The 26,183-nt window shown below is 42.8% G+C and overlaps 1 protein-coding gene and 1 long non-coding RNA gene across 2 annotated transcripts in view; one reads left to right on the forward strand and one right to left on the reverse strand.

Annotated features, from left to right (window-relative positions):
• The first annotated feature begins 826 nt into the window (after positions 1-826).
• Positions 827-26,183, forward strand: part of bcl2l1 (BCL2 like 1) — a 28,221-nt gene continuing 2,864 nt past the window's right edge. Inside the window, exons 1-2 of the mRNA XM_034876301.1 lie at positions 827-1,081; positions 5,340-6,089. Of these exons, the coding sequence (XP_034732192.1) occupies positions 5,535-6,089 (555 nt within the window). The 5' untranslated portion in view covers positions 827-1,081; positions 5,340-5,534. The remainder of the gene's footprint in view (positions 1,082-5,339; positions 6,090-26,183) is intronic.
• The window catches only part of LOC117947411, a 17,403-nt gene continuing 3,399 nt past the window's right edge, over positions 12,180-26,183 (reverse strand). Inside the window, exons 2-3 of the long non-coding RNA XR_004657230.1 lie at positions 21,275-21,279; positions 12,180-12,190 (exon numbers count right to left, since the gene is read on the reverse strand). This is a non-coding gene — a long non-coding RNA (uncharacterized LOC117947411). The remainder of the gene's footprint in view (positions 12,191-21,274; positions 21,280-26,183) is intronic.

Genomic DNA, 26,183 nt, shown 5'->3' on the forward strand with positions numbered 1-26,183 from the left:
GAGGGGGGCACAAAAAGATGCTATAATGAATAGCTGTGGATGTGGGGAGGGGCCCATTGAAAATGCCTTTCTACAGGGCCCAGAATTTTGTGTTACGCCCCTGTTGCTGCTATCGAGGTTTCCCAGTTACCCGGCTGTGGTACTGTATTACTCTCTTGTATTGCTTACAGTGACAACTGAACCGACTGGAGCCGACATTAATATTACCGTACTAGTTACACCTGTGCTATTTCCTTCTATGGCCAGTAAAGCCAGTTTTAACCCAGGCTTTAACCTGAGTTGAGACATACGTCTGCCTTACTGACCCTTTCATTTGTGTTTAAAATAAGACATTAATTTCGTTGTGAGAGTAGGAAATGTGGAAGAGATTTCCCGTGTTCCTATAAAGATGTCCACAGGGTGACACTGTGCTCAAACTAAGTAGTGGGCCGGAAGCGCGCTACATTTTGGGGTAACAAAGGTTACTATGGAGACCTCTCACAGCCTTTGTTTTGGGGCATCGCATGTTAAGTGAAAATCTGCCTAACAGCTGCTACATGGAGGCACGTAAAGAAAAACGCCATGTTACTAATCCTTAAACCACTCACTAGATAGGCAGACAATGAGGAATGTGACAGTTGCACTCAACTATTTATTGACATAATTGACGTGGGGTCAGACGCCCAAAAAAACAAAACATAGCTCGCTTCTAACTAGTTAGCGCTAGCTGGGACTTCCGTGCTGCTAGCCGGTCTAGCTAACGTTAGCGGTCATCTTAAGTCGCGAGGTAACTGGTAAACAACACTCCGGTGATAGGACTAACGTTACATTTACTCTTGGCTAATGCATTTGTTGTTATTTCTTTACGCTGGGTGAAGCTGTCAACTATAGCTTCTTGGCTGGACTGAAGTGGCATGGCAAAGTGAAGTTACGTAAAGGACGTGGCTATTTTGTGGGCGGATCTGTGGTAGCCAGTAGCTGGCTAGGAGATCTCCGTCTCCGGCGTTTTAGCCAGACGGGCTAGCAATGACGGATACAATTACTCCTGCTGGGGTCTGGATTGTGAGCCACCAGACATGATTTTATGGAGACCACCCTACAAGTAAGAGTTTCTGCTTAGGCTACGAATGTAATTCTAATGAGTGTGGTCGTTGTGTTGGCGAAATTTATGAGAGAGACTGGTAAAAAAGGGTGGATGTTTCTGCTCTGAATCCAGTTAACGTTACGTTACTTAGCTAGAGGAAAGAGGTCGACAGATTTGGAAGAAAAGGTATAGCCTTAATTTGGCTTCTTTGTAGCTTTTCCAGTCAAATCTAATTCTGTTTGATGCAAAGTATAAGTGCATACTGTAGTAAATGATTTTGCCACTGTAAAACACATTTATAGGTTAACAGTATACGAATGTGGGACTATACACCAAGACTGTATAGCCATAGTGACAGCCATCTTCAGTAGCCTAGCTACGTGTTCAGTAGCAGCTTATAGTACCATAAGTATTTAGGCGGAGTTGTGTGTTTCTGTAATGCTTTGCTTAGTTTTGTAATGATTGCCTTTGGGGTGAAGTCTATTTAGAGCTGGAACAGAGGGTGGTGTCGCAAAGTGGCATTTTCATGCGTTGTGATTAAAGGTCTATAGCCCAGTGTTTATGACAGGAGACTGTAATGGCCTGTGCTGCCTTCAGGGTCTCATACTAAACCCGTTTATCCGTTTGTAAATTCAATTTCTCAAGTGTTCCTTCGATTGGAAATACCAGTTTTGTTGAGTAAAGAAAAAGGCACAATGTTCAATTGAACTGCAGTGACTAAGGCTAAAACGTGACGTGCATCAAATATACGTTTATATATTTGTTAATAATAATGAAAAAGCTCTGTCACAGATTTAAAAAAAAAGAAAGTGAACAAAGAGGGAGATACAGACATACACCCGGCACAATGTACACATAATCGAAAAATGAAATATTATTTACATGGGGTTCTACAATTGTACTTCACGCTGTGTGTTAGATTATAGTCCACCTGGATCAATAAACGCTAAACTGTAGTCTTATATTACTAGATGTAGTTTTATAATAGTATGTGTAATATTAGTCCTACGTTTAAAAGCCTGAAACGATTATTCTAGATGTGATCGTGATCCAGAGATTCAGACATCTCTGAAGGCGTCGTATTACGTAATAGAGGAGGGCTGGGCCTGCAATGTGGAGGGGAAGACGTGCAAACACACCACACACCCGCACACAAAGTGACTACCTTACATTCTTGGATTTTGACAGCTCTTTTACAGACAGATTCGGGACATTTCACAGAGAAAAAACGAACCGAGGATAACTTCACTTAATCTAGTACAGCTGGTAAGACATCTTAGTCTTCATATCATATAGGCCTATAGTCTTCATATTTAGAGACGGCGATCGAAATGTGAATTTATTTTTGTTTTATTTACGGCGAAACACAGATGTGGCTCACACAGACCATACAGGACAAGCAGCCTACTAAGGCAGTACAGGGTGGGTGTGTGTGTGTGTGTGTGTGTGTATATATATGTATATATCGCTTACATACACTGGTTATCTGTTTATGTCACGGTTCAGATTCCACCGTAATAAACATAACACAACCTTCCGTTTGCTATGGTTAATATTTGAACGATTGTCATTACAAATGTTGCATTCAGGTGCAACATTTCGAGTCGTTGGTATTCCTTTAGGAGCTGTGTGGTGTTTACATTAGTGCTGGGTTATTAAAACCCCAGCCACGTGCTGGTAGCATGGGACCATGTGGCCATTGTAAACACTGCTGCCTTGTGTCTTTATTTGCTCCAACAGCCTCTTTCTGTTTCTTTGACTACGAATAATGGCTAAAGAGTTTGCTGAACGTATGTTTTGTGGGAAGTTGGAATATGTGGGCTTGAGGAAACTACACTTTGCTTGTTTGGCCAGGAGCCAGCAGAGACTGGATCGGGCTTCCATTGTGCTGCTAGGAAGAGCAGAGGATGTATGTTATGTTATGTTATGTGAGCAGCATTACTTTGCATGGAGCTCCCCTTCCATCCGCTTCATACACTAATTATCAGGTCCAACCATTTATCAGCTAAAATGCCAATATTGTCATAGGAAAGGTCAGAGTCCCACATGATAGCCAGCAGTCCGTTTGGGATCACCAGCAGGTCATGTTCCTCCCACATCTTTTTGTGTGTCTGTCTGTGTATGAACCAGTTTAATGGGATATGGGATGTCTTTTGTTTCAGTGATGCAGACTCACTAAAACCCAATTCACTGGCTGCAGGATATTGACATCCATCTTTAATGAAGTATGTTTTCCTATACGTTGCAGTAGTGTTATCAAGCTGTGTGGACAAATATGTTTTATAAGAAACATTGTTGTTTCTTTTATAATGATCATCGACCAAAAGAGACGATTAGATCATCAACTAATTTTTTTTAAGCACTGTATCACTCGGCTCAGCGCCAGAATATTTAGGACCGTGTCATAAGGCACACGGGAGAATTGTGTTGACACAAAATGTCTATACTTACTAATTAACATGTACATACTTAGAAAATGTAATTAAAAAAAAAAATCTTTTTCAACATATAAAGCAATTCTTTTCATATTTGATGAGTCTACAAATTATAAGTCTACAAATTACTTTCTTGAAAAGCTGCTTTGTTGCTTTGTTAAAATGTCAGAAAATAATAGTAAATGTCATTATATACATCAATGTAGTTTCCTTATTTTTATCCTTACTTGTTTTATTTGACCTACAGTTCAAAACCCCCAAATTTTCAGTTTACTATAATATATGGCAATTACAAGCATCACATCCTCACAGTTGAGAACCTGGAACCGATTGAATATTCTGTCAATCAAACAAGCAATTAATGGACTTATCATTCCAGCTCTAATATGAGTGCATTAAGAGATTCAATTATTAAGCTTTTTACTGTCATAACTCTTGTTTTTCAGCAGCTACATACTTCTGTAATGCTTTTACATCTAAACATACATCATTTTTACATCTTAACACTAGCAGTTGAACCATGATTTAATTTACATTATCAATAGGGGAGTTCTTATATCCACAATTATTTCTACTACGTATCACACACTAACTTTCCAAACATTTGTTCGACCGGAATATGCATGTTTAGAGAGTTTTGGAATTTGAGTTCATTAAGGGTTCAATGTATTAGGCTCGCTGGGAATTCAATTGCATTGTAAGCAAGGTAGTTTAACTTTATTGGATACTTTTATATGGTCACTGAAGCGTAATGCAACAACTCATTATACACGGTTGAGAGAGCTAGCAGTGGCAGACTGGCAACCCACATCTACTGTAAGGTTATAGTTATTTTATGATTCATGTATTTCAGAAACCTGCCGTGTTTCAATAAAAAAAAAAAAAATTTCTTGATTCTTATCATATGTGTCTAAAATGTTGGAAAAGCTAGAGCAAATAATAAAAAATAAATTACACTCAAAAAAAGCTTAGAGACAAAACTTGCTAAAAAAGTCCACAGGGGACCAACTATAATCATTAGATTTGAGAAAAGTAATTTAGTTACTTTCATTTGGCTTAGGGGGTGCCCAAAACGGCTTGGGTGGTAGGCCCAAGCCTCTTAATGTTGGGGAAAACCCTGAACCTGGGCTGTCATACTAAAGCAGAGTAGTGTCAGAGCAGTATGAAACCTGCGATGGTAGCAGTGATCTAAGCCCAGCACGGATAAGTTGGGTTAATGCACTCAGACCAACCTCCTACATCGATTATGAGATAATAACCTGTTGGATACTGGGGATACAGTATCAGCGGAAAGTCAGTTTTGTAAGGAGATCCAAGGGCATGCTTTAGCAGACAGTATGCAGATGAGCATGTAAGTAACAGAGAGCTTGGAGCTGAGACAAACATGGTGCCTAAACGCTTGGTTGGAAGGTTATAGGTTATATCAGGAGATGGACACCTCACGCCAGACTTTCCCTCTGATCTCTCCTCACCTAAACCTCATCCTCCTCACACCTCCCCTCCCTTTGTCTCTCTCACTGTCTCTCGTCCTCACACACACACACACACACACACACACACACACACACACACACACACACACACACACACACACACACACACACACACACACACTTGCTCTACCATTGTCTCATTAATATCATTGCCATCTGCTCCATATGTAACAGCCCAATTAGAGAGATGCACTTTGACCCTACCTGTCCAAATTTAATTTAAAAGTCTACAGCCAAACCGGCACTCTGCTCTTTCCACACACACACATATAAATATATTATATGTATAATCACAGCATGCTTAAAGGCTATCCAGACTTTGACCTTTTGATTGTTTTCTCTTTACAGGACCTGAGCTGATTTGTCAGCCTTGTGTAGGTTTGGTTTTCACCCCCCAAGTCTCCTCTGGATATCAGCTGACCATGGTGGTCTGAACAGAGGATAGCCTGGCCCAGTGTGTGTTAACTCTAACACAGCAAGGCTTGACCAACAGAGGCACAGAGACGGACCGAAGCAAAGAGAAAAAGCCTATTTAAACACAACATGTCTCAAAACAGAGAACTGGTGGCTTTCTACATAAACTATAAACTCTCCCAGAGAAACTATCCTCTCAACCACATGGGACTCATAGAGCCTCCAAACAGGACTGATGGGGGGGTCGCAGGGTTGGTTGAGGAGGAGAGGGTAGCAACGCACGCCAACGGGACTTTGAATGGTACGAGTCCTGGGACCCCACCAGCGTCCCCGCTACGGCAGCAACAGCTGGCGGCGACGACGAGCCTGGACGCGGTGAAAGAGGCCCTCCGGGACTCGGCCAACGAGTTTGAGCTGCGATACGCCCGCGCCTTCAGCGATCTGCACAACCAGCTGCACATCACGCCGGCCACGGCCTACCAAAGCTTCGAGAACGTGATGGATGAGGTGTTCCGGGACGGGGTCAACTGGGGCCGCATCGTAGGGCTTTTTGCTTTCGGTGGGGCGCTGTGCGTGGAGTGCGTGGAGAAGGAGATGAGTCCGCTGGTGGGCAGGATCATTGAGTGGATGACGGTTTACCTGGACAACCACATTCAGCCTTGGATCCAGAGCCAAGGAGGATGGGTGAGTCACACACACACACGCATACACATACACGCATACATTCTTCTCAGTTTTACAGTTACAGTTTGATTAAATCAACTAATCAATTAGTAGACTAAATCATACCAGAGTTAGTCGACTAAGAATATCTCTGGTCAAGGACAGCCCTAGCCATTTCAGATGTGTCTTTCTGGTAAATACAACATATAAAAAGTGTGTTGTATGCTCAGCTGTGTTTCTATCTGTCTGGTCAGAGGCCTGTGCTTGGAATCAAAATCAACTTGTCCTGAATTTCTTTCAGTTATCCGGCTTCACCAAACCCTAACAACCGCGGTCCTGCGTACCCTGTGTCACGACGGTGGTTATCATCAACTAGTTCAATCGACCCAGGGTTTCCCCATCCAGCGGCGTGCACGTTCACGGTGTTGGCACAGCCTGACCAATCGTAAACATCTACCAGAGCCTCGTATTTAACATAAGAAGAGCAAACTATAACACTTTATAAATATGAAAAACACCAACACTGTTTTACAGGCAAAAATGTATCAATCATAATGCTTATCAATATCACTTCTCCATCAATCAGGCACAAGATCCGACCATATGACACAAATTCAAAAAATATAAAAACATAATTCAAACCGATGCGCATTGGCAACGCACGGCTCAATAAGCTGACAAAGAGACGTTATTCCCTCTGCTGAAAATCTTTATCTTTTCTGAAGACACCCATTGGGGAATGTTAACGGGATTGTCGGTCTCTAAACTAAGTTTTAACTTTTAAGAGGGCCCGTCTCCCTCTGCGCACCAAAAGTTTTATTTATTTTTTCTCACCAAGCTCCACCCATTCAGTCTCTGGCTCCACCGAACTTCTAAGAACTGGGACGCCGTTATCAGCCAAGTATTGATTGGTCAGAAGGCGGTGCTTTTACACCGGTTGATCTCTAATCTCCAACATAACCAGCTCCTGACCAGGTTCGGTGTTCAGCATAAGTTACCATGGCGATTGAACCGGGTAACAAGTGATCCACCGTCGTGAGACAGAAAACTCTGGGTTGAACCTGAAGTTACCTCGTTAACGCCATATCATGCTTTGTAGTACGGGCCTCTGACCTATATTGGCACTATATCATTGGTGGAGAGTCCTAAATGTTGAGACCTAAAGATAAGCCAGCATGGTAACCTTTCAACTGCATCCGCCTTCATGAGATTGTGACATGGCACAGGGGTGGGGTTGACTCTGCCACCAGATAAAAGACTTTAGGTTAGATATATCATAACTAGATAACAGTTAGCACACTCATGACATAAAACAACCATCTGTTCTTAAAAACAGTAAAAAGCAGAATGTTTGTGTGGTCAGCAGCTGGCTCAGCTGTTCTCTAATTGATCAGCAGCATGGAGCTCAATGAGCTGAATCGAAGTGGGAGCTTAACAGGCTACATCAGGGCTTTGTAGCTTTTGCAGCCTGCCGGCCCGCCCGCCTGGGGATCGAAGTTCTCTCATCACAGGGTGGGATGAAGTCCAGGGCTTTTACAGATAGCCCTTTGTTTTACTCCGGACAGTTGATTGGCTCTGTGCTTTGTTTTTCCTCTTCTTCCACTGTCTGTCCATTTTTATTCTCCTCCCCCATGCCCTATCTTCTCTTCTCCGACGTTCTTCACAGAGCCAGCTGCATGCAGATGAAAGCTCAATTTTTATTTTTCTGGAGTTAGCTAGAAAGTGCCCTGTCCTTTGACAATTCTAGTGTGTGTTTGTGCACGTGAGCTCGTGAACACCTCCAGGACAGTTAAGGTCAGCTCTTTTCCTTTGTGCCGGCCATTTGATGGTATGGAGGAGAGCGGGGTGAGGGGAGGGGCTGTTTATATTTGCTGTGGCGCTGTACAACGCCACGTTGTAGGTCGATCCTATGGAAACTGACATCCCAGTGGCTGAGCCGCGGCACGTACCTCGATGAAAATCCCAATGGGCAGAAAGTGGCTTTGCTGTTGTTTGCACTGCAGACCTAAAATCTATTTATCTATTTCAGTGTTGGACTGGAGATAACACAGAGGAGGAGATCATAAAAACAGATGACGTGTATAGTATGTGATAGTAAAGGCTCAAGCTTTGCAAAATACTAATGTTAGTATTTCCTTAGTCGAGCGGAGGCTGCTGCAACATCCTTCTTACCAGCACCCGGAGGTCTGGTCTCATAAATACACCACTGCCCCACTTCAGGTCCCCATTTTTTAAGCCATGCTAACAGCATTTCTAGAGATGGCAGTGTTGTGTTGTGTTGTGTTGTGTTGTGTGTCTGTCCATCCACCACTTTGGTTCAGACTGAAATATCTCAGCAACTTGCCATTACATTTTGTACAGACGTTCATGTTCCCAAAAGGATAAATCCTACTTACTTTTTTTTTTTTACTTTAGGTTAATAACCAAACACACTTGCTAATTAGCAAAAAAATTCCTATGTGATTGGTGACCCAGTGTTTTTTTTAGGCTCATGGGTACTGTGTAGGTCCTAGATTGTACCCAAATTGGGTAACTACTTAATTTCATTATTGTTTAGTTGTTATCATATACCTAAACAGGTGTTTATAGTGATACAGTAAGTACTTACAGAGGTTGGTCTAAAGGTTTATCTAGTTCCATCTTCCTGACCCACTCATAGCTATTTTTGCCCCCCACTAGCACATCTGTCATGTGTGGTTGGTCTCTATGATCTCATGTCCCTCAAACACATAAAGAAATCTACATACTCGTGTTGTGCATACTGTTTGCTAAGCGACGAGTCGGACTTACAACATCAGGTAGCATGCTGCAGCTGCTTGTGGTGCTCAGTGGTAGAGCGGTTTTCTGCCAATCGGAAGGTTGGGGGTTCAATCCCTGGCCCTGCAGTCCCGGAGTCATCGGAGTGTGAATGTGTGTGAGTGTTTATCTGATCAGCAGGTGGCAACTTGTACGGCAGCCTCGGCCCCAGTGTATGAATGTGTGTGAACGGTGAATGTATCCTATATGATGTAAAAGCGCTTTGAGTAGTTGTTAAGACTAGAAAAGCGCTATATAAATACAGCACTTTTACATTTGCATGTCAGCGTAACCTCGAGTTGGAGAAGTGAACGACTTCATCTGAAATGCTGAATGGATCGCTGTGTTGAGTATTCATCGGTACGGTTTCACTTCTCCTGCTGCCGGATAAAGGTTGTCCTGAGCACATGATGCCATTTCCTTCCCTGTGAGAGTTTTGTATCATTAACCTTTATTCTGTTTTGGATCGCCCGATGTTGGAGAGAGAGCAGTGGCTTGTGTCTCGTGTTATATAGAAGTTGACACACTTGCCTCAGGGGTATTCCCAAGCTGCAGTGGCAAACTAAAATACACAACGCAGTGGGTGGTTTACCGTTACCGTCCTATCATTAATTTCCGTCACTCTATTGCTTCCCCTCCTCTTTGTCACAATATTACTATTTTCTCTTTGTAGTGGTTTGTTTAAAGTCAACCTATACTGTCCCTGAAATGCACCCAAGTCTCTGAGTAACCCACATGAGACTTTGTTGTTTTTCTTTCTTTCTGTCTTTATTTCCCTTTCTTTCTTCCTTCCCTCCCCTGATGCCTCGTCGCGGGGATGAAGCACTGAGCCGTTGGCAGATGTGGGAAGTCGAGTATAGCTGTGGGGCAGGTGTGCCCTGAGTGTAAGCTGATGAAATATTAGTGTGCTCTAAGCAGCCGCAAGGTCACTTTCACACGGTTGCTCCATCACTCTGCCTCATGATCTTATTGTTACTTCGCAAATATCTTCAAGTTTTCTGTTTGGAGGGATTTTGACTGAAAATTGTATAGACGGTTTGTTTATTGTTGATTGTACAATAATAGAAAATATGATGTAAATGGATGGTGTAAATCAATATTTTTAATCGTCAGGTAGCGTAATTGGTGCTCTCATCATTTGTGAATTCACTGCATGCATGGTTGTCTAAGCTTCATAATGTGACTTCAAGGCAGAATCGCATTCACAAGCCAACGCCTTAGTGGGAAAGCTGTAGTTTTTCCAATATTACTGCACACGAATGCACCATTCTGTCTCGAGCAGAGACAGTTAGTTGATAAATCGATGAGTAGTATAACAAAAATATATAGTTTCAGTTATTTTTCAAGCAAAATGCCTTCTGCATTCTCTGTTTTTAGCATCTCATATGACGATTTGATTCTTGTCTTTGTTATGACAGTAAACTTATTATCTTTGGGTTTTTGGTCAGATAAAACAACACTATCAACAATATTAATCGAGACAATAATTAATAAATCACCTTTGGCTCTGTGAATTAATAATGGTCATTTATGATCAATTTCCAACATTTTGTCGACAAAAACTGAAAGTAATTGTTATTGTTTACTAGTCTCGCATTGCCAGACTCCACCTCAGCATTGTGGAGATAGGAGGAGGGTTTGGCTACACCGCTTGTCGTTCTGGGATAGATGGGAAATAAACGCTCTGGCTTGTTTGTATTTCTTTTAAACCAATCACAACCGTCCTGGGCAGCTCTACGTCCTGGATGCGACAGCCGGCGTGTGCGAGACATGCTGGGAATCAGGCTTTATTTCAGCAACGTACATCAGTTAAGCCAGAGTATTAGAATTCTTCTTTTTTGAATTTTTATTGTATGTCTACTGCAAACACATGATAGATAGATAGATAGATAGATAGATAGGTAGGTACTTTATTGATCCCCCAAGGGGAAATTCAAGTTCCCAGTAGCTTACAGACATTGCACACAACACACACATGATGGACATCATAACAGGATGTTAAAATGACAAACAATTCCACATGAATAATATGGATACATACATACATGGTTGGGAAAAGTAACTACATTTACATACTGTGAATCATTTTTAAATTGAATCATTCTTTTAAACAAAAATCTATATTTAATCAAATCGTGAAGCCTAAAAATTGGAATTGAATCTTGAAATTTTTTCTATTGTACACCCCTATTGTTTACTAGTACTATGTTTTCACATTGACTTTTCTATGCATAAGTACAAAGAAAAAGTGAGACACAGTCTTCTGAACTGGTGAAATAGTGGAGGTGACAGTTAAATATTGAAAAGTGAAAGGTGTTTTGCACAACAGAGCCAACCTCGCTGTCACAAAAACTGATTAAGCCTCAGCATAAATGATCCCGCCAGAGCTTATTTTGGTTTCTCCTCTGTCCAGGATGCTGAGATATTTGATGCTAGCTCGGGATGTGAAATAAATATACTCAGCCAGATTCTCCCTCCACAGCTGGTGTTAAAAGAAGCGCAGGAGGAAAGCCATATATTGTCAGATAATAAACCATGGCAGGCAGAAGAGGTAGAAACAGTGCCATCGACCTAATAACGCTGTTTCCAGCAGAGCAGGCGATGGCAGTGATTACTCAGTGGAGATTGAGGCGCCTCGGGGTGGGGGTATGGGGTTATTACCAATTATAGATGAATAATATCTCGACCTGCTACCGGGTGAAACGATGTTTTTTTCTCCTTCTGACAGACTAATAAAGGCTAAACTCATTTAGAAGAACCACGATGCCATGATCTAGGGATGCTTGGCTGTAGCTGGTTGGGGGGGGGGGGTGTAACAAGGGAAAAAAGAGACCATTATCCCAGTTGTTCTGCTTTGTGCTGTTGACGGTCTCGGTAAGGTCAGGGAAAAGTTAACTACACAAAAAATATCCTCAAGCTCTGTATTGCCTTGTTTTCGTTATTTTTATAGTCTCTGCCAGTTATGGTTGTACACAGTACTCAGTATTCAGCACTATAGCACTTAAATAATACTTCTGCTGTTATTCTATCATTTTCTTGTCAACAAATGTCAATAAAAGACCAACAGTAATGAACCGATCCAACTAGCATTTTGTGTGTGTGTGTGTGTCCAAAGCTGATATATCTTATTCCTCTGCCATTGTTCTCCAAAAACTATTAAAAACACTGGCAGGCATGTTCTTTATTTACTATGAACACACACACTGTAGGTCTTTTGGACTAAATCCCACATTCAACTTACCGTGCACGGCAGGTGGATTCTCGCGATATCACAACACATCGCACGGTAATCCATCTTGTCAGACTTTATGTAAAACAGTTTGTGTCTAAACAGCAGCGAACCGAACCAATCAGCTTCCAGGTGGGGAGCTAACGGCAACTACGTGCGAGGTTTAGGTGTGTGTGACGGTAGCGAGTGTTCGTTTTAAAACAGCGATGGCTGACATGATAGACTGATGGAAATATGATGGGCTGAGAGCCACAAAAGTAGGGAAGGGAAGTTGGAAAATACTGACAGAGACATTATTTGTTATGGCCCGTCATGGGACTTGTCGACAAAAACACAAAGACATACATTTTTATAAAAACAGTATGTTTATCTATATGTGTGATTATGAACGTATGCATGCGGGCTGAACTGCATTGTGGGGTAAACATTTAGGTCGACCTGCATGATTAATCGTTATAAAATCGCGACGTCAATTCACCCTGTTCATGATTTCCATTTTTAATAACTTTGATTTGAGAAAAAAATTAAGTTCTTCTCATTTAATTTTCTGAGCCAACTGCATCACAAGCGCTACTACTTTCTTCTGTGAGTTTTAAACATAGACTGTATAAAATAGGTTTTAAAGCGCTGCAATGCTCTGCCTTCTCTTCATTGAAGCCTCAATGTTTACAGGCTTGTGGTGATGGCCAATGTGCTATAGGTGCCAAAAAAAAAATCTATGTTTGGTGCTGCCAGTTTGTTGGTTTGTCATGGTCAAAGAAATTGTTGCAGGGAATCGTGATACCAATTCTAAGCAAAACAATCGTGATTCATATTTTTTCCCGAATCGTGCAGGCCTACACCCGGGCTGTAATTAAAGACCCATGGAGGGTAAGTCCATTGACTTGTTTTGACGAGGGTAACACCTGAGCTTCCTTTGTGCCATTCTTGTTGACAGACTTATATTCTCTCTCCCTCTCTCCCTCGCTCCCTCTCTCTCTGTAATTAACATGCACATAGGATAGGCAGCTAGATCCACAGAGTCGTCTGTCAGACTACTCTATTGGAGTGGAGCAGGAAATCTCACCCCTGGGACCTATCCAATCCGCCTCTTACTCTCTCTCTCTTTTTCTCTCTCCCTCTCACACCGCCCCCCACCCTTGATCTTCTATACGTCTTACCCTCCGTCTCTCTCCTGTGTCCTTCCTCCTCCTCTATGTGCAACCCTCCCACTGCCCCCGATCAATTTCGGTCCCTTATTTTTCTATCTGTACCTCCCTCCCCTCCTCCTCCTATTCATCATTTTTGAGCTCCTTTACTTCCACCCTTGTCTGCCCTTCCTCCCCTTTCCCTCCTCCTTTTCTACATCCATCTTTCTCTCTTCTATCTACTTCTCTTCGTCTACCTTATAGATTATAGTTGCTGAACAAACATATTGTAGACCAGACATGCTACCACATGCCCCATCAATCTTGTTTACCCCCGTGGAACACATGTTCCAGTGCTTTTTCCCATTCCAGTTTGTTTATCAAAAACACGTACATCCCCCGTGACATTGTCACTTGGCTATCGATTCCTTCTGACTTGATCCCTGCTCACTACCCCCGCACTTCTACCCCGACCTGTGCAGCTGCCACCATCCCTAGATCTTTTCCTTTTATTTCCCTCTATCCCATCCTCCTTTTCTTCCCTTTTATCACTAATGGCTTATATGTGCCTAATTAGGAGAGATGTTTTTTGTAGCTTTCTGGGGTGTTTTGCTCATCAGGCAAAGTTTTTTGTGTGTGTGTGTGTGTGTGTAATTGTACACGTGGCGTGGGTTGTTGTTGTCTCATCCATTTCAGCAATTTATTGTATGGTGGCGCGGTGCAAAGGGGAGGAGACGGCGCCAAGTCAGACTGGCCATGTGACTACCAAACAAAGGACCTGTGGCCACATACACACACATACAGAAATTTGCCTTACTGGCTTTTTAGTTGTGCCCACAGGTGTGTCGGAGCTTTGCAGATAAAGCCGTTGCTGTAAAGGACGCACTGATCTAAAAGCGACTTTGTCATTGTCGCAGACAAAGATAATGATCCCAAAAACCTTTTTTGCATTGGATCAATGGGGGCCACTTTTGTTCTCGTTGCATGAACAAACGCCTCAGTGTGGTGGGCGGTTCAATGCAGATTGATCTCTGAATGTTTTTCATATGGCTGTAGCTGCTCAGCCGTGGATGTGTCTATTGTTTTTTGTATGCATGCGTTTAGGCTCACGCATTACTTTTTCATCAGCTTTTAAATCCGTCATGTGTGTGCGTGTTTGTACTCCGTTGTGTGTCAGCTTGAAAATGACAGCAAACAGATTGTATGATTTATTTGCCTACAGCTCCATGACAAGAACATCAGGGACATGTCACATGTTCTTAAGTGTGTTTTGGATGTGTTTATGCAAGTGTATGAAGCTATAGAGAGAGACTCTGGAGAGAATAGGAGAGGGACTTTGCCGAACCATTCTTGTGTGGTTGCAGGAGGTGGCTACATGCTCACGTTTGAGGAAACTGGGCTGTAACATTCCTGCAGGATCATTCAGTGTGCCTTTTGCTCTATTTTACATGTGACAAACTGGTGCAAAGGACAAGAGAGCTTGCATGCGTGTGTGTCTTCTCAGTTGGTCATGTAAAAGACAGGACCTGTGTCACTCACAGCAGCCTCTAATGGCTACATTTTCTGAATTTAGACTGCATCAGAATCTCTCTCTGTCTCTTCTTTATCTCATTTAGAAACACACACACTGGTGTCAAAGCAGCGCGACGCCCGTATGTTTCATTTCCAGACGCTGTTTATGTATACAGGACAGACATCCAGCTGTGTAATAGATGAGTGTGTGTGTGTCTGCACACTGCAGAGTGTGGAGCTATTAGGGCTGCTTTGCCAGGCTGGCAGAGATCAGAATGCCACTGTAGTGCACCATTATGTGCCCCCACCCCCCTGAAAGTGTCTGGTAACGTGTGGCGGCAAAGAATGAAGAAGACGAGAGATAGAGAGATGCAGACATAGACTGCGAGGAGGGCAAACAGAAAGGAAGACGAGGTTTGTGACTCAGCTAGATGAGGATGCAGTATGTAGGCTAATAGGTTACGTCTGCATGTATGGTGCCGTTTGTGTGTGGTGTACTTTTCTATATGTGCAGCTCACATGTTGTATGAGAAGATCAGCTGGATGAGTAGACAATGCATTTGGTTGCCTACGTGCTGCTCCACTTCCCGAGCCTTAGTCGTGAAATCAGGTCACAAGTCTTTTCCCCCCCTCCTTCCATCTTCATCTCCTTTTTCCCCCTCTCCTCCCGACTGCGCGCCCACATCCTTACCCTTTTTCCTGCGACCGATTTCTTTTTAATTCTTTCCATCTTTTGTCTTCATTCAGCCGAGTGCGAAGCCTAAGCATCTGCCGGCATCCCTCTCCCCTCTGATTTCATTTTGTCCCTCTCCATCCTTCTCTCTCCATCCGTCTCTTCCCTGCTCTCTGCTCTCTCTATGCTCATATCTGTGATCAGATTATGAGGCATATCATAGGATTAGTGAGTCTCATGGTATGTTTTGAAGTGGGAGAACTGAGGAGTTTATAGAGAGGGTAGATGAGTATTTCATGGTAATGCAACAGCCAATCTCATCTAGCACAACGACTAAACGATGATAAAGGGCATCAATGTTATCATCGTTATATTCATCACAGGCTTGTTTGAATGGCCGAGGGGGTTAAACAAAGAAATCTTCAGTGGCTCTGCAATATGAATGAGGAGATAATAGAAAAAGAGCAGAAAAATTGACTTGTGTAGAATAAAGATTTTCATCTCTGCTGAAGTGATTCTGGGGAATCGGTTTCTTTCATGTTGTTGAACTTTATGAAAAAGCACAGTAAGTGATGGGAAGTGTAGTTTCAAGGAAGTCTGTCAGCAAGCCTCACTGCTGCCACTTGCTCTTCTCTCCACATACTTTACTCCTCATGGGTTTTCCCCTTTTTCAGTTTCCAGTCATTTTCGTCAGCCTTTTTTCCCCGCACCCTTGTTCTTTTGTTCTAGTTTCATCTTATTTTTCTGTCTCACTCTCACTGTCTTTGTTCTGTCTCACAGTCACTGTTCCTACTCTTAATTTTAGTTTCTCGGCCTTCCAGACAGATGGCAGGTCTCGGGGTCATGGTGAAGTGTCTGGGTGGGGTGATGGCCTACAGAGTGGGGTGTTATACTGTGGAAGACATCCAGTCAGAGCGTCATCTTTGCTTCAGCTACCTCTCTCTGTTCTCCTTCTCGGTTTTGACGCTTCTCTAAACATGTACCTACTCAGTCCTGAGTCCTTGGCCTTTCTGCTGTGCCTTGTGTGTGTTGTGTGGTGACAGAATGGGTTTTTGTGGAGAGAGACAGCCCCCAGAGTGGGGCAGGGAACAGATTGGAGTCTGAGCCTCCATGTCCTTACTCATTAATCTTCTCTTTAATTCATGGTCTCACCGCCGGCTCAACACGTGCACACACAAACACACGTACATAGACGTCGCACACACAGCGCCAGCTCCAAGGTCCAAATGAGACGAAGTACATACAACGCATTGATGCTGGCACCAACACCAGCAAATGTCACCACTGAGGGGAGGTTTAATGATTTAATTTCCTCATTTTTCTTGATCCCTTTGTGCTGTTTGGAAGTGATTCATCACACTTCAAACCAGTTCCCCCTCACCGCCCCCTCCTCAACACCAGCATGGATCTCATGCTTAAGGTGGCAGTGATGAAGTCAGCGAGAGTTTGAAAATCGCTCAGTGACTGATTAACGATTACCTACCATGCACGTTACCGTTGGGCTGTAAAGCTGCTCATCCTCGTTCCCGGGAGCAGTTTTTCAAAGTCCTGCTTTTTGGTTGAACTGAAAGGACTCATGGAAAAAAAGAGCAAAGACATGTTGACAAGTTATTGTAACACCACTTTGTCTAAACTTGTTTCATAGCTGTGACAGTTGGGTCCTATTGTGCGCAGAGCCGCTACCTGTCAGCTTGTTTAAAATGTCATGTTTTCTTGGTCCTTGCAGTGCAAGAGAAAAACAAGAAGAGAGGGACCACATCCAGTGCAAAAAATAACCTTATTTATACAGGTGAACGCTTAAATATAAAATAGCTACATAGGCAATGGAAGAAGAACTTTGGCCATATGATACATGCACGTTTTAGGCAACTCGACTTGAGTGGATGCGCTCCTCCTCAGGCATCAGCACAAGCGTAATATGTATTTTTCATATTTTCCTCTCATAAGGGATTCATTTTCATCTTTTTGGCTGTTAGTTGTCTTTTTGGCTGTCTTTTCCTTGTGTTTTCCTCAACTTTGCCCTTGGTATTATCCAGGCTCTGCTCTTGTCCCTTGCTGAAGTAGAACCCTGAAACCAGGAGTTACCCTACTTGCTCAATAAAGGGCATCAGATAAATGCCTGAGTTCTAAGATCTGACTATGCTGCGGGTTTCTCTGCCTGTTGCTTAGATCGACAGTCGTTTCTACCTTTCCAGGTCATATAGGATCTTTGGCAGCTGGCCTGACCCCCTTGTTCCAAAAAAAAATTATGTATGAGGATGGAAAAAGGGGCGGAAGGCCTTGAGGAGGAGCAGGAAGAAATAGAACTCGTGGAGATGATGACATTGATAAAGAAGAAGGAGGAACAGTCACTCACATTGTTTTTTGTTTTTCCCCAACTGAACACTGATTGGATGCTCTAAAGACTGCAACTGACATCATGCAACCACTAGGTCACTAGAGTACAGTAATAATGAATACAGTAATTCTAATCATATGATGGTGATGACGGTCTTTAGGATCAGGGTTATGGTTATGCTGCATTTAAACTGTGAGATCATTATTTTATGAAACTGAACCAAATGTAGGCCGTGTTGAGACCAACATACAGTAAGCACTGCTTGAAAAAGGACAGTCCTTTTGTTTTTTCCAATGACACTGAACTGAGGTAGCGGTTTCTCATCATATTAGAGAATCATTCCTCATGCTCTGTCTTTTAAAGTGTCTTTTCAACAGAATCCAAGCATGCCTTTTACTCAGGAGTGAGTTTTTCTATCAAAGGCCAGATTGGCCAAGTGCTTCCTCCCAGCTGGTTCTCCACTCGTCCATAGAGGCGTTCCAAAGCTTCCTCACAGTAACCACTTGGTTTCTTGGTCCCCAGCCTGACAGAGGCCCCTGTTCCCCGGTCACTGAGTTTGGCTGCATGTCCAGCTCTGTGAAGTGTCCTGGTGGTTTTCAAACATCATCCTTTTTACCTAATAGACTGTTCCTCTGGGGACATTCAAAGCTTTAGAAATGCTTTTCTACCGTTGGTCAGCCCTGACATAATTTGATTGCGCAGACATGCAGAGAGTTTCTTGGGGTTTCTTGGGTTTCTTCACTGTGAGTTGTGGTAACTGATATACGCAGGGGTGTGTCTTTCTTAATAACGTCCAATTAGTTGAAGTGGCCTCATGTCGACTGCAATCGAGTTCTAGAGATATCTCAAAGATTATCAAATCAAACAGGATAGGCACCTAGGCTATATCTGAAACGCCAGAGCACAGCAATGGTATACATTTCAATTTATTCTTTAGAAAGACCATTAATGTGATTGTAAGCGTGACAATGTGGGTGATTGGATTTATCAAATACAGCATGTCATTCAATTTGAGTGTATTTACTCAGCTTTTAATCTTGCCTAGTCACTGTGATCTCATGATCTGCTAATCTGTTAATCACAGTGTAAGGCAGAGGTCACAGCACACACACACATCACATTCACTCACTGTATGTTGAACTCTATTCACGCTCTCTTCTTATTTGACATCATCTTGTTTTGGCAGCCAGGACATCATGTCCCGTCGCCGTGTTGCTGTATACCATATTTCATCAACCACACAGTGACTTTACTCATTAAACAAAAACGCATCATGGGTTGTGTTCAACGCTGCACGGGGCAATGGAGTTCAGTGTGTGCTCAAGGACACGCTGTGTTTGCGTGTACACATCCCAAGTGTTGCAACTTTCAGAAAGTGTTGCTCAACTACAGCCGGGGGAGGGGGGCGTGTGACATTTTTTGGTGTATAAAGAGCCAGCATCTTCTCCTTGTGACTCCCGAGTACCATCAGGCTTGGGATTTGGATTTTGGATCTTGTGAACTCTTGAACTGTGATCCTACTTCATTTTCTTTTTTTTCTCGCCCGCTGTGCTTAGATCCTTTTGCCCTTCCACTTTGGGGATGCCTCAGAACCATTTTCACTTTTTTTGTCCTTTAGTTCTAAACCTCTAAAAGGTGTGGAAATAGATGTTTTGTCTACGGTACACTATAAAAAGTGTCACGTTGCTAGTTGAAACATTTGCCTTAAAAAGACATCCGGACAAGAAAAATGCTACCTTTATTTTACATTCCATTCTAGTCGTTCATTTACTGACTGTGAGGTTAATGACTTTTATTATGACTCAACACATTCTGCTCATTCATGCACTCTCACATACAGATGATGTCCTTCATAACACACACATAGGGAATTCAAAGCATGCTCCAACAGTGTCACAGGGTTAGGGTTTGGTATCGAAAAGGTGAGGAATTAAATAAAAAATGTATTAGAACTGGGGATTCTTTAAAAAAAAAAACTTGCCGAGTGTTTGATTCTGCTTTTCAGTCTTAAATGTTTCTTTGATGTTCTCTTTCCTACGATGCCCAACACTGCACAGAGAATGACCTCCTCCAATTCCAGTAACTTTCCACTTTACGTCATGTGCCTATTTGTCCCCTCTCTCTGGATGGGACTGGTTCAAAGCAGGTTGACCTAGATTGTTTTTTTTAAGTCATAGATATTCTCACACACACACACACACACACACACACACACACTCACACTCACACTCACACTCACACTCACTCAACACAGCCCTTATGTGCAAGAGTGCTATGTGGGTCCAAGGGAAAGAGCTTTTGTCAGCTTTCTATCACAGTAGAGAAGTTTCCAGTTTGCAACACTGAGCCTTCTGGATTCTTATCTGCACGTGAATGGGAGCTATAACTTTCTCTCTAGCATCAGCACAGTTTCGTCACAGAGAGCATGTCTGCGTCATTCAACCAGTTTCCAGCTGCCGCTGGTGGCCAGTGTGGCCTGAGCGTCATGTGCTCTGCGGGTTGCTAGAAAGTGCTTCTGTCTGTTAAAAGCAAGCTGGTTAGGTCAGATGTTGCACACGGAGACAGAATGACTCTTATACTTTCAAAGAAACATATCCGTACAGCTTTAGTGCAAATCCAATGACTGCGTATCTGAGCTACGGCTAGGCTAATGCTTACTCTTGTTTGCAATAATGATGTAACACAAAGTGAGAAATGCCAATCGCAAGTTCTCAAAGACGTCTTCACTGCTATTGTGTTACAGTAGTATGCTATGCGTTATCTTTGCTGAGAGAAGAGCTTTAATCCACACTCAGTCCAAGGTTCCTTCTTCAGGCAGAAGCCCGCAAAAACCTGGCCTTACATTTATTGCCCGTCAAAACTGTACCTATCTCTTTACTATCGGAACCTAGCACTTATACAGCTTCAAAAAATATACATAGGTTGAATCCTAAAAATCCTTACATTCAAGAATGTGGAACGGTGATAAACAGATTCCTCTTATCTGCTCAGGATAGCCTGATACTGTCTGCAGCATTCAGCTTGACATCATGAGTGTGCATACAATTGCTAATATTAACATTGTACGTTTTCAAAGTGTCTCAGGATGTGATGGATTATGTGTGTGCGTTGTGGTCAGGGAGTTTCACCATCAGGGTATTTGACAGTTGCAGCTTGTTATGGTGCAACACCGGGGCAACCGACAAGTCGGAGCTGATGAATAGGAACCTGCTGCTAATGATCCTTAAAATGCTCCTTTCTCCACATGTAGTATTGGGCCATTTATCAGCCACAGAGATGGACCTACAGGCCCAGACACACTCACACACATCACACACGCTAATCAGCGGCTTTCCAGTAGCCGTGGCAACCAACTGCAGAATCTCCTTTCCTCTGCCCCTTCACTGTTTCTCCACCTTTCTCTCTTATATCCAACATTGTTGCTTTCATGGGCTAATCCTTCCCTCATCCTTTTTTTTTTTTTTGTCCCCCGGCTAACCAAGAAAGAGAAAGTTAGACTGATAAAAAAGCAGGAAGAAAAAGCCCCGAGACGCAGCCTGAAAGCGTCCTACAGGCCGCTGCCTAGCACCTGATTTCCTCTGGGAACGGGATGGAGATGAAGAAATAAAGGTGTGGCCGTGTGAAAGGGAAAGAAAGAGAGAGAGTAGATAAAGACTGGGTTTACCTGCCAGGTGGGACTTGGGGAGATTTAGCATATACAACCAATTGTAGTGCTTTTCTTGACATGTGCATAGTGCGCTGACTCGTAATGCTGGTAAAGAAATGAAACGGGGGCTGGGCCTAACCCTCAGGCATTCTTTTGATGGTATACTGAAGATACAATGAAGATTTATTTTCTGATTTCCAAGTAAAGAAATCAAGTTTATTGGTAGAAAAGGTAAAATGAAAGAATTTTCAGTCTGTCAGTCAGAAATAAAGCACTAGTGGAACTTGCTGCTGAGTGCAAAGATTGTGTGTGTGTGTGTGTGTGTGTGTGTGTGTGTGTGTGTGTGTGTGTGTGTGTGTGTGTGTGTGTGTGTGTGTGTGTGTGTGTAAGAGGCAGGTTTGGGTGAGTTTCAGGCCCTTTTAATCCAAAAACTATTAATAACCAAAGAGAGCCATATGTGTGGATGAACATACAGTATGTATATGTGCGTGCCTGGTTAGCTCACCTGGTAGAGCGTGTGCCCATATATAGAAGTTTAGTCCCTAAAGCAGCGTCCACGAATTTGAACTCATACCTTCTGCCCTTTACTGCATGTCTTTCCCCTTCTCTCTCTCCCCTTTACAGTCTAAACTGCTCTATACAAATAGACCTAAAAATGCACAAAAACCTTCTTTAAATTTAAAATAAAGTGCCATATAAATAATATATCATTGTTTTATTATATATTTCTTGCCCAATGGTAACATGTTGTGACATGTCCGTTTTTACAGGTGTCAGTCACCATGACAAAGTGCTGTGGTTTGTTCTCTACGCCCACATTCCTCCCATCTTTCAGAGACCGGGATAGGCAGTGGTCAGACTGGCCCTTTTACGTGGGATTTCGAAAGCCGCAGTAAAACATTGACTCACATTTCATGATGTACAGTGTAATCACATTACGTCAATATTTACTTAAGTACCACGTATCAGTCCCTCGTGGCTAATTTCAACTGCTTTACTTAAATGCAGCACAATCATTGTCTTGTGAGCAACTTTGTTCCGGTGCATATTTAGACTCAGCCTCTTGTCTCACAGACACACACGCTCTCTCTTTTGTCTGTTTTGTGTCACTTTGACTTCTGTGTATCTGGCCATGTTGCCATCTGTGTCATACGGAACACTGATAATTCATTTTGGTTGTAATGGCAATAGCTAGAAGGCCAGTTTTAACTTTTCTGAAAACGTTAATCTGCTGTATCAAGGACTGTCTGAAGTCAAGGCGAGGTTGAAGACAAATATCAGTCAAAAATATTTACTCTCTCTAATCCCCCCCCAACCCACTCTACCAAGTCCTTGGTAGAGTGGGTTGGGGGGGGGGGCGGCCTTTAGCTCACCCAGTAAGAGTGTCTGCTCCATGTAGGCTGAGTCCTGCTGCTGCCTAGGTTTGAATCTGACCTGCGGCCCTTTGCTGCGTGTCATCCCCCATCTCTCTCCCCCTTTTTCATGTCTATCCCAAGGGGGTTAGCCTCTCTTCTATGGCGCCATTTTGATGCTAAGAAGCCATCACCCGCCGTTAGCATTCCATTGACTCACATTCATTTTGGCACCACTTTGAAATCAAATAACCTTACTTCTAAAGCGTTTAAAGACTCTATTTGTCCGTTCTTTACTTCTAAAGGAACACGACAATGTATTAAAGGCTCCATTACCATGTAGCTCACGTTATGGCCCCATGGCCCTGACGGTTCGGGAAAAAATAGGTTGGACAAAACGATTGTGTCATAACCACGCAACTTACTGTCGCACAGTAAAGGAATTACCGTATAGTACAGGGTAAGCCTGCAGACGGTTTGGACTTAGATCAGCTGTTTAGGTTTAATTTCTAATGTTAACAAGCATTTTAGTTAGCAGTAATTTGTCTGTGCCTATGTTATCTCCTAACATACAGTATACCTACTCTCTGCAAGATTGGGAATGATTGAGATTTCTCTTGCACAGCTAAAAGGGCACTTACAACTTTCAGACATGTTGCTCACGTCACATCTACGTCATCAAGCTCAGTTGGATGCTGCGCAGGAATGTTCAGCTATCACCGGAAAAGTGCTTCTAATATTGTTCACTGGACTCCGTCCAGAACAACAGGATCTGTCGGTCCATTTCTTTAACTGTCTATTTCCTATCCACTGTCACTTTAATAAAGGGAAAGCCCACCAAAAAAATACTCTTGTAAAAAAGATAGAGGGTTAGAGGACTGAGGTGGTTTGAAGGTGGAACCCTCCCCTGGAATGAACCTTGTGTGGGGCAAAGCGGCCTTCAGTGAAACGTCCAAACCTGCTTCTGTGTTGCACTCAGTTACTAATGTACAAATTCCTCAGACCCGACTCATTCACTAGGAACATTGACTCAACGCACAAGTCTAAAAGCCTCCCCGGCATGTTTGCTCACTGAGTTCCTACATTATTTAACTGTAGAACTGCGTGTGTTTATTCAGAGCTAAACCATGAATGAAAAGGCTTACTATGGGCTAAGGGCTACTGTGAGACCAGCTTGGCAACCTTAGAGCCGTCAGCTGACCTTCAGGTCCAAAGAGCAGTGACTGCTTTAGGCAGTGCTCTCAACCAAACTTTGGCAGTGAACAAATAGAGTTAGTGTTTCTTTCTCTCTGTTTCCGTTGCATTTATGGCGTGTTATATTGACAAATGGAACACCTAGTTATAACACTTTTTTTCGGATTTGAAATCCAACAGCAGATGGGAAGCCTACATGGGCTTAGCTTTAAGAATACATTCTCACGTGCCTTTTACATCTAGCCTAGCATAAGTTAGTGTGCCTTTTTTATTTTCCTGTATGTTAGATTTGTATTTAGTTACCCTAACCATAAGACAAAGGCCCAGCTCTTTCCTAACACAGCTGGACACTGTAGTTATTAGCAAAAGTTATTCAAACAGGACAAAAAGATTTTATTTGGGAGTATTTTTAGCTGCAGATTAAAACAAATTTGGCTGCAGGACGGTACGTTTGGGATTGAGTCAAAATTAACGACAGTGCCCACATTCATCAGGCTGAAGAAACATGTTAGCAGGTGCAACAGTGTGGCTGTTTTTCTTTTTGTATATAGTTTTTGGACCACAATGGAGTTCTAAAGCATGGTGGAAGAAGATATATCCGGCTTTAGACGCTCAGACTTACTAATACTAGTTAGTATACTTGTTAGGATTTATTGTTTGTATGGCACTTGTCAGGATTTATTGTTTGGCACTTCGATTTGTTAATACCATTATATATATTTTGTATGTTACTGTTGCAATGATGCATGTATCGAGCTGTCGGTTAGTTCTCGGTTAAGGCCATAGGGCGGACCACAGAAGTGAGGTCATCACATTGCACCATCTCCTCCTTATCTTCCACCAGCACATTCACACACTACAAATTCTTAAGAATATTTGTCAGAAAGCTAAGATTCCTTTCCTCAGAAGCCCTGCCCGGCAATAAACTGCAACAGACATGACGTAGTTAACACGACACCCTCCCTCCTACATTCATATTTTATTAAGTAATATTGCAACTCCGTAGTCCCATTGTTGGTGAGTTTCCTGATAGCTCTGGGGCCTTCACAGTTTCATTGTTTGGGATTTAGGCTAAACTTCCAGTGTACCACTGGGTGTTATGATGGAGGAGGAGGAGGAGGAGGGGCAGGGTGGTGCACAGTCACCAAAGGCTTGGATCAGTTGACAGTTTTGTTTCCTGAAGGGGGGCCACAGAAACCACACACTGTAGCTTTAAAACTCCTGGAATGCCTCAGGAATGATACCCCCACGCCTCCTCCCTCACCTATGTCTCTCAAGGCCTTCCTCTCTGTCAACCACCCCGGGTTTCTGGCGGTTAATCCCCCTTTAGTTCTTGGTATTGTTTAAGTCCATCTTGGGTCTGTTCTAGAAAGTGAAAACCTTAAAAAAAATTTAGAATTTCCCAGAGCTAAAGGTTGCATACTTAGATTTGTTGTTTTTGCTTCATCAGTTCAGACCGGAAGATACTAAGTTCAGTATGGCAAAGAAAACTGGGGCAATCTTCCCATTTGAGAAGCGGTAACCAGGGGATATTTGGCAATTTTGCTTGCTAATCAAAATAGTTGTTCATTCGTTTTCTTACATTTATCAACTAAATGTTTAAACTATAAATCTCCTAGTCTTTTACAAGAACTTCTGATATACAGTCAGATTTCACCACTTTATCATCCTTTTAAAGGGATTATTTGGAGTAATTTCACCCTAGGGTCCTTTGCACGATGACCTCGGGCAAAACACTCCCCCCAGAAGTTTTTTTCTTTGGTCAAACATTGGGTACAATAGGTTCTCAACTCATAACACCAGGAGTTTATTTAAATAGCACTAGCATGATGGCTTCTACTCTCTGCAGCTAGCGCTGCTAGCTAGCTCTCCGATTCTCCTCCATTAGTTACGGGTTAGGGCAACCTTCAAAATTGAACCACCCATTGTCACGTTTGATGTTAACCTCAAACTCTGCCATTTTGTTGATCTCTTCTTCTGTTCTCTTGCTTCTTTCTCCTACTTTACCAGTGGGCTCTTCCGGCAATAGAAGTCGTGCTCTGTGCGTGAACTCGCGGGATCGAGATCCTGCTCAGAGCCCGACATCTGTTGCGGGAAGAGCCTACTGGGAAAGTAGTGAAGGAGCAACTGACTGACTTCTTACTTAGTTTCTTATTACTGACGGACTCTTACTGACTCTTTTTCCACTTCAACTATCGATCTTTTCCTCTCTCTCTCTCTCTCTCTCTCTCTCTCTCTCTCTCTCTCT

Source organism: Etheostoma cragini, chromosome 7, assembly GCF_013103735.1.
Source record: "Etheostoma cragini isolate CJK2018 chromosome 7, CSU_Ecrag_1.0, whole genome shotgun sequence".
Taxonomy (NCBI): domain Eukaryota; kingdom Metazoa; phylum Chordata; class Actinopteri; order Perciformes; family Percidae; genus Etheostoma; species Etheostoma cragini.